Source organism: Geotrypetes seraphini, chromosome 16 (genome assembly GCF_902459505.1).
Source record: "Geotrypetes seraphini chromosome 16, aGeoSer1.1, whole genome shotgun sequence".
Classification (NCBI taxonomy): domain Eukaryota; kingdom Metazoa; phylum Chordata; class Amphibia; order Gymnophiona; family Dermophiidae; genus Geotrypetes; species Geotrypetes seraphini.
In genome coordinates, this window is record NC_047099.1 from 43,074,411 (window position 1) to 43,092,687 (window position 18,277).

Genomic DNA, 18,277 nt, shown 5'->3' on the forward strand with positions numbered 1-18,277 from the left:
ACTGCTTTCCACATTCCCATGGTCAAATAACCATCTTTGTCACCCTCTGTTTGAACTCCACCAGCAGGCAGGAATTGGGGATAGGGCTTCTCACCTGCTATTGCTTTCACCTCCCTTCCGTCAAGAAGTTTAAGCTATACGGTTTAAAAGTTTAGAAGGTATATTATCTTAGCCGTTGGTCATGATAAAGATGAGACCTTTACATATATTTTTGAGAAGACTGAAACAACGGTATCTAGACTCGCAAGAGGCAGCTTACATTTAACTTCCCCCGAAGAAGACCCGCTCGGGATTGAAACGCCCATAAAAAGCAAGGGCGTCAGGAGTCAAGAAACATCAACGTTGATGGTGGCAGGACCCACCAAGTTTAAAGATAAGTGTTGCCGTTCAATAACAATCAGAAAGTTGTTTGCTACATAATTTATAAGGTTTTTAGGAAATATATTTATGGGTATTATTATTAATTAATAAATTGCTTAAATAAAAATTAAATTAAAAATATCAATTGGCAGGTGGTGATGGACATACATGATGGGAACTTGAAATGATATACATATCATAAGAGGTTCTAAAGATTGACATCTGTAGAGTTATGATATGCCCACCACAAGTTTCATTACTCAAAGTGGGAATAAGAATAATATGAAATAAAATACATGAAAATGGACACTAGAGATTGGCAGTAGAAGCTTATTCATTATCATAAAGTTTGAAAATTAATTAGAAATTGATTATATATAAAAATTTCATGCTTATCATCTGGATACCCCATTTGTTACTATCAATTGCTTTCTCCTCCGCCATCGCTCTTCTGCAGTCAGAACCACATGGGACCCATGGGTCCTCCAAAACTTTAGGGCCCATGCACAGTTTCAACTGCAGAGGAAAGCCAGCAGAGGAAGAGGTCGAAGTAGTCCCTGCTGGTTGAAGGACAATGCACACAGGGTGGAAAAGCTTCTGGGCTTGGTGTCAGCAACTGTCTTACCGAGATAAAAAATCTCATTCCAGTCCTAGGCACAGTGGTCAGGAACTACTGAATTAGATCGTCTAACCTAAGGGCACCTTAGCATTTAGCGAGCGCTAAATCGGTTAGCACTCCTTAGTGTAAGGATCCCCTAATTTGCCTATACCTTAATTTTGCCCTGCACATCAGCTTGGACAAAGGATTTTTTGGAAAAGAGGAATGCCAAGGATATTAAAATTTTGAAAACGGTCAACGTCGGCTGCTCCTTGTTTGGTACTTGAAGGATTTCAGCGAAGAATTTTGGACTCCGCTTTCAAACAGGTAAGAACATAAGAACATAAGCAATGCCTCTGCTGGGTCAGACCTGAGGTCCATCATGCCCAGCAGTCCGCTCACGCGGCGGCCCAACAGGTCCAGGACCTGTGCAGTAATCCTCTATTTATACCCCTCTATCCCCTTTTCCAGCAGGAAATTGTCCAATCCTTTCTTAAACCCCTGTACTGTACTCTGCCCTATTACTCCCTCTGGAAGCGCATTCCAGGTGTCCACCACTCGTTGGGTAAAGAAGAACTTCCTAGCATTCGTTTTAAATCTGTCCCCTTTCAACTTTTCCAAGTGTCCTCTTGTTCTTTTATTTTTCGAAAGTTTGAAGAATCTGTCCTTCTCTACTCTCTCTATGCCCTTCATGATCTTATAAGTCTCTATCATATCCCCTCTAAGTCTCCTCTTCTCCAGGGAAAAGAGACCCAGTTTCTCCAATCTCTCAGTTTCTCCAATCTCCAATCTTTCTTCCATCCCTTTTATCAAGCGTGTCGCTCTCCTCTGAACCCTCTCGAGTAACGCCATATCCTTCCTAAGGTACGGAGACCAATATTGGACACAGTATTCCAGATGCGGGCGCACCATCGCCCGATACAATGGCAGGATAACTTCTTTTGTCCTCGTTGTAATACCCTTCTTGATTATGCCTAGCATTCTATTTGCTTTCTTAGCGGCTGTTGCGCACTGTGCCGTCGGCTTCATTGTCATGTCCACCATTACCCCCAAGTCCCTTTCTTGGTTGCTCTCATTCAATAATATCCCTCCCATCGTATAGTTGTACCTCGGGTTTCTGTTTCCAACATGCAATACTTTACATTTCTCAAGGTTTTAGCCATCATAATACGCAGGGCTCTTTCAATTGCTTCTCAGTGGTGCCACCTATAGGTGGTTTGAAGACTAACATACATTTCAGGGATGTCTAAGTTTCAAGTTTAATAAAAATTAGTAATACCGCTTATCAGTCTTCTAAGTGGTTTGTAAACAATAAAAATAGTAAAATAGGATAACATACATTAAAACATACAGGACCTACTAGAATGATAGGATTAAGGTAAAGAATTACATTATAAAATAGAATAGAGAGCCATATAGCATTCAGTGCTTGGTAAAGGGCATTTCAAGGAGGGGGTGGGGGGCAATATTATCCAGCACAGTGATCAGAATGTGTAATTAATAGTTTTGTCTTGGTGGTTCTTTTCATAAGACTGTTTTATAAGCACAGCAGCCAAGCTCAGAAAATCTAGATAACGCTGAAATGCAATGGACGTCTTGAGAGCTGGAACCACAGTGCCTTCTTCATGTAGGATTTATGTGTGTTTGAGACCTGTTGGGCATTTGTCAAAGAAAATTTTACTGTGGTGGCAGATCTCCTCACTCAGGGATGGTGAAGAAACCCAGAAGGCGAAGAAAGGTGAAAAAATAAACAAGAGAATGAAGGGGGGGAGCATGAGGCAGTAGAAATCTGGTCTACAGCACAATGACAGTCTGGTTGAGAAAGTGCTTTCATCTTAAGTGTGTTGATTGTACAGGGGATTGGAGGGGAAGAGAACAGCCTGCAGACAGTAGATTAAATAAGAAGACAGCATAGGTAGACGTGACTGAGAATGGAGAGAGAGCCGGCAGAGGTAGGAAGGAAGTGTGCGGAGGAAAAATAGAAAGTCAAAAGTGGGGGAAAAGAGGGATTGGAAAAGAAATTAGGGGATGTGAAATGATGCAGAGTTTTTACAAAGCTGCGGTAGCAGATGCCGCATGGCAAACACGCCGATGCACATTAAATCCCTATGGACGTCCGAGTGATTACTACATCCGCAGTCGCTACTACAGCTTTGCAAAAGGAGCCCAAAGGGGGGGGAAAATTTGGAGGTTTTGAAACTCAGATTTTCTCATAGTTATGTATTTTCTTTCATGAATTGTTCTCTCTCCTGTCTCTTTGATGCAGGCTTGTGCATTGAGGTTTTGCAAATTTTAACTTTTCTTTTTATGCATGAAACTCAATATTTTCCTTTGATGTTTCTTTATAGAAATGCTTAAATGTTAATAAAAAAAAATAATAATAATAAAAATACAAAGGGAGATGCCAAGAGCACTAGAAAGGGAAGACAAAAAGAAAAAAAGGTAGCAGAAATCGAAGGGTGTGATCACAAAAAGGAGAACGTCAGAGAGGTGACGTAGGAAGGACAGAACGAAAGGAGAGAAAATATGAGAGGAAAAGTGGAGAGAACTGGAAAATTAGGGAGAAGAGAATGAGAGATGGGAAAGAACAGCATAGGAGAGAAGTGGAAGCTGAGAATCAAGAAAAGAGAGAAAGATGTGGAAAAAAAGGTTGCAGAGACAGTACTTACGTCCGTGACGTTGACAATTCCAATATGAGGCCGAGACAGATCAATGCCGAATGTCTCCTCCCAGTAAGGAATCAGCTAGACGGGGGAGGAAAAAAGCATAAAAATAAATTGCAGAGTTAACCAACTGCAATTATATTTTGAGCGGCTTTGGCCAATTCACTTGTGATTAATTCATATTAAGTTATGACTAACTTGCTCCAGGTCATAAACTGATTTCTACTTTTTTCACAGCATTTACCTTACCGTGACCTGACTGTAATAAAAGCAAGACTACAAATCAGAAAGAGCACTGGCTATTAACATGGAATGACTCATCGTATCAAAATACATTTCCAAAGTAATAGGACAGCGAACATTATAACGCAGGGTTCATCTTTTCCAAGAAAAGCCTCAAATCTGATTACACTGTACAACAGAGGTTTTGGGGCATGAATTGTAGTGGGTGTTCTATAGTGATTTGGGGGTTGCTGAATTCAAAACAGATCTTAATCTTTTGGTATAGCCCTCTGATTTTTGGCGAAAGAGCATTATAATGCAAAAATTAACATTTTTGCTATATTTTCTAATGCTTGGAGTAAATGTTATAACAATTTCTGAAATATTAAAACAGGCACTTTGATGAAGTCTTGCAAGGACGTGAGACAGGTGCATGGATAGCATTGAAGAATATAATCGAGAATTTTCTTGGGAATAGGAAGGCAGAAGACTATGTCCAAATGGTGGAGATGATGCTTAAAGCATTCTGTGATCTCAAATGCAACATGTCATTAAAAATCCATTTTCTCCACGCACATCTGGATTTTTTCCCCGATAATCTTGGTAGTGTTAGTGATGAGCATGAGGAAAGGTTTCACCAGGACATTGCTACAACAGAGAAACGATATCAGGGCAGATTGAATTCATCAATGCTGGCCGACTATTGTTGGACATTAATTAGAGATGCTCCTAATCTCATTTATAAATGCACTTCAACAGCAAAACGATTCTAGAAAATAATATTTATAGGAACTTTTCAATTGGCACAATACGTTACATTATGACTTCTCATGCTCTAAATATTTGCGATTTGCTCAAAAACTATATGTGAAAGGAGAAAACTGAGGCCATTTTCATACACAAGAGGTCAAATTCTATAAAGTAAACCCCATTTTCTTCTTGCCCCAGAAAAAAAAAGTTAAAATTTGTTGCACAGTGATAGGTAAGGAGGATGCAGCAGAGCAATCAACGTTCCCATTAACAACACCCATCTCTCTTTAAAAAACTTTGTTTCACTTTGACAGTACTAGTACACACGTTAAAAGATGCTTAATATTTAAGGATCTCCCATCATCTACCCTGTGGAGAAACAGTTATGATGCCAATCTCAGAGAAGGTTTGTTTATTGACGCTTCAAGGCAATGGAGCAAGACTTGTAATTATCACAAACATGAAGAAAATTTTGAAGCGAAGGTGGCTATGATATTGGAAACCGAGCTAAGAAGAATTGGAAAATGTTATATTTATGGATGTGTTTTAGGAAACCTTTTTAAGACAACACAACTAGGCAGAAGGGCTTATCTTACCAATGGGAAATCTTCAGGATCAATCCAAATGATACTGAGGTCAGGGTTGTCAGTGTTGTCCTCAGCCACCTCCTTAATGATCTCCAGGAATTCATAACCATCTATGACCAAAAGATAAGCATAAATCAAAAACCCAGCAGAAACAACCTGGTAGGCTAGAAGCTGCACATAATGGAGTTATGAACGAGAAAACAATGCTTTTTAGGGCGTTGAGATGAGGGAAGATGGCAATTCTTCCTTTGGAAGTCTACCCAAATGAAGACCATGGAATCAGAGCCTCAGGAGGACAACTTTTATCAATAAAATTTGGAATCTCTTGGGTCAAGTGGTGGTCATCTATAATTTGGGCAACCGCAGTATGGCGAGCAGCCTCTGTAGATATGATGTATGTGTACTGTATGCAGTTCTAGTTGCCGCATCTCAAAGAAGATATAATGGCTATGTAGGCACTGAGATGATGCACAATGAGCATCAACTCTATAATGGCAGTTCGGTGCAGAACTGCCTTTATAGAAAAGTAGCTTAAGTTTGCAGTTTTGTGTTTAACCTTAGGCATGAGGCTGGTGTAAGTATTCACCCCTACAGTAACTGTTATTAGTTAAACGCGCAGAGGGGCATTTTCAATAGGATGTCTAAGTCTGACGTTTTGGGAAAGACATCCAGAAATCCAGTAGAGAAAATGTCCTTCAAAACAGCAAGGCATCTATATATTTATTTATTTTGAAAATGACCTATGTAGACTTTTGGGTGCTTAGTACGTCTATCTTTTTTGGCCATTCTCGAATATAAATACGTCCACATGAAAAATGCACAAAAGCAAGTTTTGCTCTAGGCAGCCTGCATTCTTAGCAAACTGTTCGACAGCTGAGCAGAGGGGCTCATCTAAGAAGTATTGTAGTGAATTTCACTTTAAATGTCCCAGGTACAGATGTCACTATATCTTGCTTATATTGTATATGGTGAGCCCTCCAAAACCTAACCATAACTTACTGTACCCACCTGTACACCATAGCAATAGCCCTTATGCCTGCAGGTATCATCTTAATGTAGGTACAGTAGGTTTTGGAGGGCTCACCATACAATATATGGTGACATCTGTACTTAGGACTTTTAATGTGACAAATGATGGACCCTCCTACATCCCAAAGGTTTGTATTGTGCATTTTTTCTTTTGGACCTGTTTTTTGTTTTGTTTTTTTATTTGAAAATGGATCAAAAAGATAGATGTGCGTCTGAAAAATGGTCATTTTTGAAAAAAAAACAAAAAACCCAAACAAACCACCCAACCTCAAGATAAACATTTTGCAATTTTGAAAATGGCCATCTTTGGTACTGGATTTTTTGTTCATTTTCCATAAAATGTTCAAACTCACATTTGTACGTCATATCAAAAATGATTCTCCACGTCTAGAGTTAGGTGCCCAATTTTATAGACATATGGGCGGGGGGGGAGGGTCAGTAACTCTCCCAACTGAGCAGGAAAAATGAGAGTACATAAGGCTTATTTTCAGAGAAAGGACACTCGGTTTTGTGGCCAGTCCATTTGGATTTTTCTGGATGTGGAATGAGCAACTCAATTTCATAGGAAAGAATTTTTGAAGTTAAATGATAAAGCAATTACAATGGAAGGATTCTTTATTTTTGGTGCAATTTCCCTGTAAATGTTTTTTCTGACTATTATTCCTCTCCCATTTTTTTCGGGTTCTATTTATATTCTTTCTAATAAAAATAAATGACATTTATTAGCTTTTTTCGATCCCAGACAACTTGACATGTTTTTTAATTGATAAAGATGTTTCAGTGGCATGGAAGGCTTGTATTTTTGAATTGATAAGATGAGTGGATTTTGGACCATTTATAAAACTCGTTTATCCCCCTTCTTGTATATTTCCATTTTAACTGCTGTATTCTCATTAATAGGGCCTTTGTTGTTTTTTTTTATTTTCATATGGAAATTTAAAATTTAATTTTCAAATAACAATAATAAATTATAAGATATAGTAGAACTGGAAAGGGTAAAGAGAAAGGCAACCAAAATGATTAAGGGCATGGAACGATTCTCATATGAGAAAAGAACAAAGAAATTAGGGCTCTTTATCTTGGAGAAGAGACAGTTGAGGAAAGATATGAGCGAGATTTATAACATCATAATGGAATGGAACAGATAAATGCAAATTGATCTTTCAGTCTTTCAAAAAGTGCAAAAACTAAGGGACACTCCATGGCGTTACATAATAGCCCATTTCAAATAAATAGGAGAAAATACTTTTTTCACTCAATGTTTAGTTAAGAGCTGGAACTCATTAAAGCTTTTACACTCTAATTCTATAAAAAGCACAAAAAATTGTACACACAGCGATTTGGGTGTGCTCCTAATTTGCATGATTGAATAATGATACAACTAGCGCTAATTGGGATCTTAACAAGCAATTTATGTTGGGACACCAGAATGCTGGTCCTGAATTAGAAGAAAACATGAGAGGAATTACCAGGGTCATCTTCTTCTGCAAAAGCTACAATGTGTATTCCATCCATGTCGTCCTCCTGTGGAGAAGAGAAGGAACTGGAATTAGAGGAAAAGTCTATATAAGGTGCCTAAAGATAGGTGGCGACTAGGCACCTACATAAAACTAATTAATATATTGGCTTCAGTTATGAGCGCGGATGCAGGGGGTGGGGCTAGGGCGGGATTGGGGGCGTGACTGGGGCATGACAGCATGGGTGAGTGAAACTGGGCGGACCTGGGGGGTCCGGATTTTCCAAACGGTAAATCTGGTAACCATAGGTAAGGGTTAAACGATTGTATTTGACTTTTCTTATTGTAATCCACCTTGAGCTATTTTATGGTTAAATTGGAACAGAAATGTCTTGATTAGATAAGATGAGATTTGACTCACCCAAGTGTTGAACATGCTGTCTGGCTTCAGTTTTCTCAGCGTTGGTCTACAAAAGAGACAGAGCAATATTTTTGCTGAAGCAGGTTTGAATGATTGGAAAATTTCAGATCTATCCGCCACACAAATGGAGGTCAAAGTAGGTGAGCGCAATTGCCATGTTTACCCCTGAGGTTTCTGAAAGATTTTCTGTCAACTGAAAATATGTAGCAGACCTTTTCCTACAATGGCCTGAAACTCAGTGCGTGGTGCAGGGTTGCTTGATAAGCGACCCCGGTGGCTTGAAACATGGGGATGATCCCATGAAACAGGCTGGCAAGCTGTCTGCTAGGTCCCAAAGGAAGTAAACTTTGGAGGCAGACACAGTTGAAGGTAAATGAACTTCTAAAAATCTTTATTATGCTAGATTAAAATAATGCCCAACACAGCTGTGTTTCACCCTGCTTCAGAGGTTTACTAGATTTTCCATTTGGAAGAAGGGGGGGCAGCACATGGTGAGATAATGCCGGGTGCCACCGCCTCAGGTGCCTCCTTCCCTCATAAGAACATAAGAAGAGCCTTACTGGGTCAGACCAATGGTCCATCAAGCTCAGTAGCCCGTTCTCACGGTGGCCAATCCAGGTCACTAGTACCTGGCCAAAACCCAAGGAGTAGCAACATTCCAGAATACCAAAGAGTAACAAAAGATTCTAGAACCCCAAAGAGTATGCAGAATCTCAAAGAATAGCAAGACTCCGGAACCCCAAATAGTAGCAACATTCCATGCTACCGATCCAGGACAAGCAGTGGCTTCCTCCATGTCTGTCTTTCTCAATAGCAGACTATGGACTTTTCCTCCAGGAAATTGGCCAAACCTACTGATCAGTTGAATGCCACTAAAAAATTAATGGATACCCCCAAATAAACAATTGGTCAGCAGCTGGTTAAATTGTAATTGTATTGAATATCACAAAAACAATAAAGCACGTTCCTCAAACTTCTTTTTGTTCAAGGATTTTGCAGAGTCACCCCGGTGTGATGCTCTTGAGATTGCAAATGCATGCAGCTGTGAGGCAAAGACAGTGGACATGGTGGCAGGATATTAAGATGCCATTTGCCATGATCCAGCAAACACAGTTTCTGAATTCACATCAGGCAGGTAACTCGGGCACATACATTTTAAATGCTAAGCCCTACTCAAATTCAACAAAATACCATTCTGTCAACTCGAGGGATAGCAAAGAGGTGGTTTTAGCTGCTTGTCTTTCTGTACAAACTTCTCTTCATAGTTTCCTTAAAAGTCAAACTGTACTGCTGGCTTTCCACACTGTCTGGTAACGTTTTACTGTCTAAAAATGATGTTCATACAACTGGATCTGACCGCTGCATTCGACCTGGTGGACCATAACACCCTACTACAAATTTGGACACAATAGGTATCACAGATAAAGTATACTCATGGTTTGAAGGATTCCTAAAATCCAGAGCCTACAGAGTAAAATCAGATAAAGAAAAATCAGAAACTTGGTCAAACCCCCGTGGCGTACCCCAAGGATCGCCACTATCCCCTACTCTTTTCAACCTCTACACTGCCTCCCTCGGTGCCCACCTGGACAAACTAGGCCTATCTTCCTATATCACCCTTCTCATACCTTGTGATCAATCAAAGCCCTCCATGACAGACGCACTACACCAAACACTTGAAACAGTAGCGACTTGGATGAAATATCACAAACTGAAACTGAACCCAGACAAAACAAAATTCATCCTCCTCGAAAATAACAAAACCCCAACTATAACCAACATAGAAATCAATGCAATTAACTACCCCATACAACCCACCCTAAAACTACTAGGAATAACAATAGATAGATGCTGCACCATGCAACCGCAAATCAATAAATACAGAAATCATTCGCAGTTATGAGAAACTTAAGACAAGTCAGAAAATTCTTCGAGAAAACACAATCACTAATACTAGGACTACTAGACTATTGCAACATCCTCTATCTCCCGTGCCCTACTACAATAACAAAACAACTACAAACAATTCAAAACACAGCTCTAAGACTCATCTACTCATTGAGGAAACACGACCACATCACAGAGGCATACCTCAACTCTCACTGGCTTCCAATTCCAACAAGAATACTATTCAAATTCTACTGTCTACTATTTAAAACTTTAAACGGAGATAGCCCAACCTTCTTGAACAACCACCTCATCCAAACCACCTCAACCAGACATAGGAAAACTCATACCCCATTCACACACCCGCCAATCAAAGAAGTTAAACGGAAAAAAACTATATGATGGCCTCCTAGCCACTCATGCAGCAAAAATAGACAACCAAATCGCCAACCTTCTGATAACGACCCCAGATTACAAAACTTTCAGAAAAGAAATAAAGACTATACTTTTCAAAAAATCCCTAAAAAGTCCTAACCTTTCAAGCTTCCTTCTTTCATTCCTCTAACCCCCCGATCCCCCAAATCAACCTGCTCTACTCTTTTTTTTCCCCCCCAAAAGACCAGAAATCTTTTTGTAAAACACCCTCTTTAACTCTTTTGTAATCCACCTTGAACTGCAAGGTAATGGCGGAATAGAAATCCCTAATGTAATGTGAAGAGCTCGGTATGGCCAAATGTTCTCTTAAAACTTCATTGTAGTTTGATATATGTTTATTCTATGTAGTACATGATTAATTAGGTGTAAAAAAAAACATCAGGGGTGGTGAAGTTCCACAACCAGCCTGCAGGTGGCTCTGTTTCTAAAAGGACTTCATAATACAGTGAAGTTCCACCTTCCCAACATCAGGTGTGATGTTTCTTCCATCAGGTTTGATTTCTTCTATCTGCTTTATGGTTCTCATTTCCTTTTGGGGCCATCTTGCTTGAGATCATTTCTTGCCTCTTCTAACTGAGTATGATCATCCACTGCTCTAGTGTTTATTTCTGTACTATTCAAACCCTGATCAGTTCCAACTAATCTTCAGGTTACAATTCCATGACATCCTGTTATTTTTTTTCTTTTAGACTCATACATCCCACTGTGATCTACCGGACCCTAATTCCATGCCGTGCTCTTGTCACAGTTGACTCCAATCTCCAATATGACCCTCCTCTTATGTTCACAATTGCAACCCTGGGTGGCCAGGGCCTAGTGACTGTTAGCATGTGATGACTCAACCCAAGAAGAAGGCAGTTGCATTATGCTGAAAGTTGCACCACGGTTCCTTTTGCCTCATTCTTGGACTTCTTGGATGGAATGGATAGATAGAATGGCCCAAAAATACAGGGGTTGGGGGGCAATAAGCAAAGCAGCTACAGTATGCTCAGAAATTGGCCTTTTTTGAAAATGTACTAGGGTTGGTGCCATTTAGAGAACCTGGCCCTAAGTGCTCGTTAACCCCAATAATTAAATCATCGGAGCCAATTAATTAACTGGGCAACTTTTATAGAATCCAAGAGAATGTGCCTTGAAGATCGAATTACAAGCAAGCGACCTGATATTTAGTCACTCTGATGGACACTTATTTTGAAATACCGGCTGCAGCGGTTATATATAACCTGGATATTCAATGCCTGCATCCAGATTGCAGCCAGTACTGAATAGAGACCCCTATCCATTAATAATAATAATAATAACTTTATTTTTGTATACCGCCATACCCAGATGAGTTCAAGGCGGTTCACATTAATTAAACAGAGTTACAAGTGGTTCCGTACAAGATTGATCAGAGTTGCGAACAGCGAAGAGAAGTAAGGGGGAGAGGGGGGAGTCAGGGGGGGTTCATTAGGGGAGAGGTGGAGGTTAATGAAGGGGTATTAAGGGTCCTGGTCGTGGAATAGGTGGGTTTTGAGTAATTTTCTAAAGTCAAGGTAGTTGGAGGCCTTGAGGACCATTTGGGCTAGCCATCAGTTTAATTTGGCGGCCCAGAAGGCGAAGGTTTTGTCAAGGAATTTTTTTGAGTGGCATAGGAATACAGATAGGAGTAGAGGTAGGTTATAAGGATAGGATTAGAGGATTAGAGGTAAGTTACAAAATTAGTCTGGGACCACTGTTCAGACAATAGGCCTGATGGGCCGCCGCGGGAGCGGACCGCGGGGCAAGATGGACCTCTGGTCTGTCTCAGCGGAGGCACCTTCTTATGTTCTTCTTCTTATAGTTTTAGGGAGGGGAAGGACAACTTTATTTCTTCCCTAATTTTCTTGGGAAAACTATCTAGATAGTGCGCTGAATATCGCCGCTCTCTGGATAAATTCCAGCCTTGCCTCCTCCCTGCCCCTCACCCACCTACCGCCCCCAACACAATCTGGTAAGACAGAGGCAATCTGCAAGTGGCCAAATAACCACTGACAGCAGCTGCTAAAGCAAACAGCTGGTTAGCGGCTGCCATTACCAGGCCCAAAGTGATTGGTCTTAGTACAGCTTTTTCAGACCATGAGCACAACTGGGGGGAGGGGGGGGAAATCCTGAAATCCGCTCTCCGTTTCCAGTGTCGTCAAATGCCACACACCAGTGCCAAATCCACTTTAAAAAGCAATCAAAACTATGCTGCGACCATCCTGCTATTTCGACTTCACCTTGGCCTTTGAAATCAGTGCTTCAGAATAAGATGTACCCTCTCAAATTGACTGAAACAAGGAGTCACATCTGCGACAGAGGGACTGTCATTTGGCAAAATATTCATCTTGAGGAATCACAAAGGGAGGACGGCTGAATCCTACATCTTCAGAAGTATTTCCCAATTAGCTTGAAGAATGTGCCAGTAGTCACTGGGTTGAGTTCTCCTTTGTGTCTGTTAATTGCTGTGCTGAAAACATTTTGCCCACTATGCTTTGTAACGCCGAAAATAAACTATTGTTTGGGGGGAGATCTTACCTTCTGCTCCTACCAAGCTGTACCAAATGCTCAACAAAAAACCTATTATGATTATTTATTACTTCCTCTGCAGAGCTCGACCTTGCAGCGTCTAAAAATGATGTGCAGCTGGAGCACCAGGCAAAGGTTTGGGACATAATTGGGCCACTGCAAAGGAGAGCCGCCGCTTCTTTAAGCCATAATTCATACAAGCACATATGGAAACAGCACACTTTGCAGTGCAATTAAAGCGCTATTTTGATTTGCTTCTTGTTTTGTGATGTGATACTAAAGTTTTTTTATTCGCCCCTAGTGTTATGACTGTTGTACCCGACCCTCAGATCGCCCTTGTCATCCTTTCCTATTTAGTAGAGATGTATTTTTATGCAATTTCATTCTGGAAATGAAAAAATGAACAGAATTCCACTGACTAATGCACTACCTGAGTGTTTTAAAATCTCGCTCTTCCATCCCTACATGCCACCATTTTGAATTTAGCACTGATGGAATAGAAGAAATTGGGGAATGCTTCTGCCCCTTTTGGACCCTGGAATGTCATATTGGAACAAGCTGCAGATCACTACAGCTTTAAGAAGAAAACCAAGCTGTTTGTAGACGCATACTTTTGATCTGCCTTCCCTAACGTTGTTTGGACATTTTTGTAATATTTTAAAAATACGTTACTGAAGCATTTGTAGGCCTTGTTTTCATATGTTTTGATATTATTTTGAAGAATGATTTGTATTGTTTTTGCTTTATGTATGTTTATTTGGAAACTGCTGTGACTCCAGGTGGTATATTAAGTTTTTAATAAATAAATTTACCTTTGAATATATTGGTTTTGGTTTTTGTGAACAAAATCAAATGCAAAATCAGCTTATATATATCCTTTCTATGGAGGGGTTCATCATAAGATGACACTTATCTGGCCCTGCTCCCTTTAAGCTGAGTGGGAATCTTCCATCTACAATCCTGCTGTTCCGCTATCACATTTTCAATAGCAAGGCCTAGGCAAGCTTTGCAGAACTCCAGGGAACCTGCCTGGCTCAAGCCATTGAAAACACACTATTGAAACAGCGCCTCCAACTGGCAGCAGTGCCGTTGGAGGATTTCAGCTTAGCTTAGAGGGAACAGTGCTAACCAGGTCTAAGTTTTCAGGATATCTGCAATAAATATGCATGAAGTAGATTTGCAAACCTCAGGTCTTCGACTTATGCAAGTGAATCTCATACGTATTCATTACAGATATCTAGACAACACCACCAATGAGATGTGAACCCATAACCCATCGGGGGACCACAAAACTATGCTAGCCGTGCAGGGCCTGATTTGCTGAAATGTGTTGCCTATTGCGATAAGGCAGGCATCGAGTATATTGCAATTCAGGAAGATGTTGGAAACTGTGTGATTTGAACGTGTTTTTCCTACATGAGCTAGATTGTTAGAAGCTTTTTAGGTTTGTTAATTTTTAGGAGGGTTTATTGATTAATGTTTTAAAGTAAAATTTTTTGCAATTTTAAGTTGTTTTGTTTGGTGCTACTCAAGTTATTATGTATAGTCTTAAATGTGAAATGTTAGTTGTCTTATTATATATTATTGCTTGTCTTTTGTTTGTTATTTTTATGATGTGTGTTGTATTATTACCCGCATAGAATTGTTGGATTTGCGGGATATAAATTTTAAAATAAATAAATAAACCTACCGTATCAAGATATCTCTGCAAATTCAGTGCTGCAGAAGCCATGGGTTTGAATTTTTCATCCTCCCAGCATGTTGCTCCCTTTGAATCTTAAGTAGGCTACTCTTGAGGACAACTGACAATCAAGGGGTCGGAGCCTAAGAAATCAGTGCGATATCAAGGGCCTTCTATTTCAAGCTAAGTGTAATGGATGTCACCAGTAATCATTCTGGTTTATATAAGGACTCGTTCCTTGGCAGATGAGATACTGAAGCTTGGAAGATAATTCAGACTTGATTGCTTAAAGATATATCCTTGTCCTAGATGGCATGCTAATTGAAGCGCGGGTATGTGATGCCTTTTTCCACAATTTTAAATGTTACTGGCAGTATGGCTGAGTTATGGGGCGACGCTAGAGGCAGAAGTGAGTTGATCATGATTGGCTCCATCAAGGTACCACAAGCAGCAGACTACCATTATTCCTTTGCTAACTCCCTTAAAGAAGGTACATGTTTGATGGCGGATGCCTGGAAATATGAGAGGCTTCACTCCATCAAAAGCGGATCTCAAAACTGTGGTATATATATGCTGGTTAAGAAACGGATAAAGATAGGCAATCTGATTCAATTAAGATCGCCCACAATACAGGACAGTTTTGTAGACGGTGATTCCAATGTGCATTACGTGGGTTCTTAGGGGAAAGTGTGTGTGTGGGGGGGGGTTATTCTGTGGAAGGTAAAGAGATTATTGAGTATAAAACTCTTTTAGAAAAGGAAGGATAGGCCAATTGATGTCGATTAATTTTTTGTTACCCACTAGAACTGTTTTAGTTTACAACTGTGTTTGTGGAATTCAATAAAACTTACGTTTAAGTCCTTGGCCACCAATGCCCCAGAATTCATCAATAGACTTCTGATCCCTTACACACCATTAAGATCACTTCGGTCACAATCTCAAAAACCTTTAGTGATACCATCATTACGCCAAATAAATTATCATTCTACCCGATCCTCTATATTCTCTGTAACTGCCCCCTCACTATGGAACTCTATCCCAATTTACATTAGAGAAGAACCCCTACTTGATCATTTCAAGTCAAAACTGAAATCCTTTCTAATTAAAGACGCCTTTGAAACTTAAAACTCTTCTCTATTAGACTACTTCAGACAGGATTACCATTTTCTATTGTTCTACCCTTAACCGTCTTACTATCCTATTGATTTAATGGAGTTCTCCCTCCACTCTCTTGTTGTACGTCAGTTAGTCTCTCGTATGTACTCTATTTATAATTGTATATATAATCCTTCTTTTATGATACTTGTACACCGCTTAGAATTATGATAAGCAGTATAACAAATTTTTAAATATACTTGGAAACTTGGAATTCAATAAAACTCATCCATAAAATAAAGTAAAGAAAGAAGAAAGTGTATGGCCACAAGCATTAAAAGCATGACTTAAGACAGTTCAGGCTATGTTGGGGTCATGCTCATGCAACGAGGAAGGGGAGAAGCAATGTATACCAATTCATTTCATAATACCACCCTCCTAGAATACTGTAGAAGTATAATGGATTCCAAGAGACTTAAAACTTTGGCTATTTATACTCTCCTGTTGTGTGTAGTAGATTATCTGGTTTCCCTCACCTGATGGCTGTCATCAATATATATTTAGAAGGACTATAGCTCCAGAGCCCTCCATCCACATGTCTTGTCTTCTGATGACGCTTCTCGCAAAATGCCGTCGGGTGTAGAGCAAGGCTGGGCTTTAACGAAGATAACGATTTATATGAGAAAAAGCAGAAGAAATGACCAGTTTTCATTGAAGGACTTTTATTGGTGGTCAACACTGAAAGAAGAACTTTTGTTTGAGGACTTTTATTGGTGTATAAGCTTTTTATATTTGATTGCACTAAGGCACTTTCTACAACGGGTGGGAGGTTTGGGGTTTGTGCTATATGTTTCACATTGATATTGGATTGTTATTTTATGTAAATTTACTTATATTTCATTACATTTATTAAGTAATTGTGAAGATAGTTTGCTTCATTTTTTTATTGTGTTTGCTAGATTATCTGAGTCACACCTTTCTCTATACTGATGGATGTCTGTTCCCATACAACTCAACGTACCAATTATCTAGCTCTCTCCCAATCTGATATTTATTTTTATCGGCTTGTAACATGATTTTGCAGGAATATAGCAAGGTCTCCAATTTTTCAAAGGGATCCTTTTGGCCAATCATGGTGTATTAACATTATCCCTTCTCTCTACCCCAAGGTGCTTTGTTGTTGGTCCCCACAGTGCTGACTTTAAATGAAAGAAGGATTACCCAAGACCAAAAGTCTCCTTTCAAGTCATATCTAAGTTCCACCCCAAAACTCCAAGATGTCAGCAAGGATTGTTGATTTATCCCCAGTATATCAACGGGTTTCTAGTTTCAATTACTCAACACACTGAAAGAAACATGTCTAGAGATTCAACAAAGGTAAAATCCAAACTGGCCCAATCGATCCCTGACGACAGAACTTGCTGGCCAAATCTAGCCCATCGCAACTCTATTTCAGTGTCATGAGTCTGAGATATGATTAAAGGGTAAATATCAGCCAATCATACAGTATAAAAAAACAGGGCGAGAATAAATGTCACTGAGCAAAAGAGAGATGCGGTGAGGGATGGGAAAAGGTTGGGTAAATGCAACTTTTACTTGAGGGGTGAGGGCATGAAGATAGGGGATGAAGGACTTAATGGTGTCATGATTTCATCACATCGGTTTGCATCCGTCTCTTCCTCTCGTTTTTAAAATATAAATTTCATGATAAAGCTAGCACGCAAACCCTCAGGGAGCATAAGCAAGATGGGATGCTGGGGAGGGGAGGACAGTAGATCTAACAAAGAAAGCAATAATAGGAAAATAAAATATATTTAAGGAAGAGCACTGTACCAGCGTGGCAATAAAGATGTGTTGCCATGACAACTGAAGTCCCTGAACCGTCACCATTTAAAGAGAGTCTGGGAGTCAGAAGCAGCCTTTCATCACTGCTGACAATGAAAGTGAATTAAAAAAAACCCAGAATAGCATTTAAAGAAAACATTGGTCTTCCTTTCTATGTGGTTTGTGGCCTTCTCTTGTTGCCCTGGTTGTCATTGAGACATAAATCTATTCAATAGCGTGCTCACAACACCTTTTTCTACTCAGACTTGGATTGTGGCACCTACTACAACCAGTTGAAGCGGATACGGAAAGCTCCACACTGTAGCAATTCTCCTAACATGGTAATTGGTTTAGCCTTGCCGACAGTAGAGCAAATATTTTGGAAGGGTTTACATAGTATTGTGTGAAGTTTCAGAAGACATTTCAGAAGAAGGCCACCATCTCAATGAAGATGCCATTAGTAAGTGTTTGTAAATACTACGCTCAGGATATTTTGGACAATCTTGTCAAGGCTTCTTGGCAGGATTTTATAAAATTTTACAGTTTTTATGGTTTTTATAAAATTACCCCACGGGTTATGCATACCAAGGTGCATAGACGATGACTGGATGTACTCGTATATTTATGAAATATGTGTGTGCTATACTGTTGGCTGCAAAAAAAACCAAAAAACCCTTAAAATAAATAAACAGATAAAAGTGCATGCAGTGACAAGAAGGTGCATATATTTTTATATGACC

General features: G+C 39.7%; 1 protein-coding gene across 1 annotated transcript in view; it reads right to left on the reverse strand.

Annotated features, from left to right (window-relative positions):
• CASQ1 (calsequestrin 1) overlaps positions 1 to 18,277 on the reverse strand; it is a 52,113-nt gene that overhangs the window by 3,392 nt on the left and 30,444 nt on the right. The window contains exons 7-10 of the mRNA XM_033923035.1: positions 8,087 to 8,132; positions 7,679 to 7,733; positions 5,190 to 5,290; positions 3,628 to 3,702 (exon numbers count right to left, since the gene is read on the reverse strand). Of these exons, the coding sequence (XP_033778926.1) occupies positions 3,628 to 3,702; positions 5,190 to 5,290; positions 7,679 to 7,733; positions 8,087 to 8,132 (277 nt within the window). The remainder of the gene's footprint in view (positions 1 to 3,627; positions 3,703 to 5,189; positions 5,291 to 7,678; positions 7,734 to 8,086; positions 8,133 to 18,277) is intronic.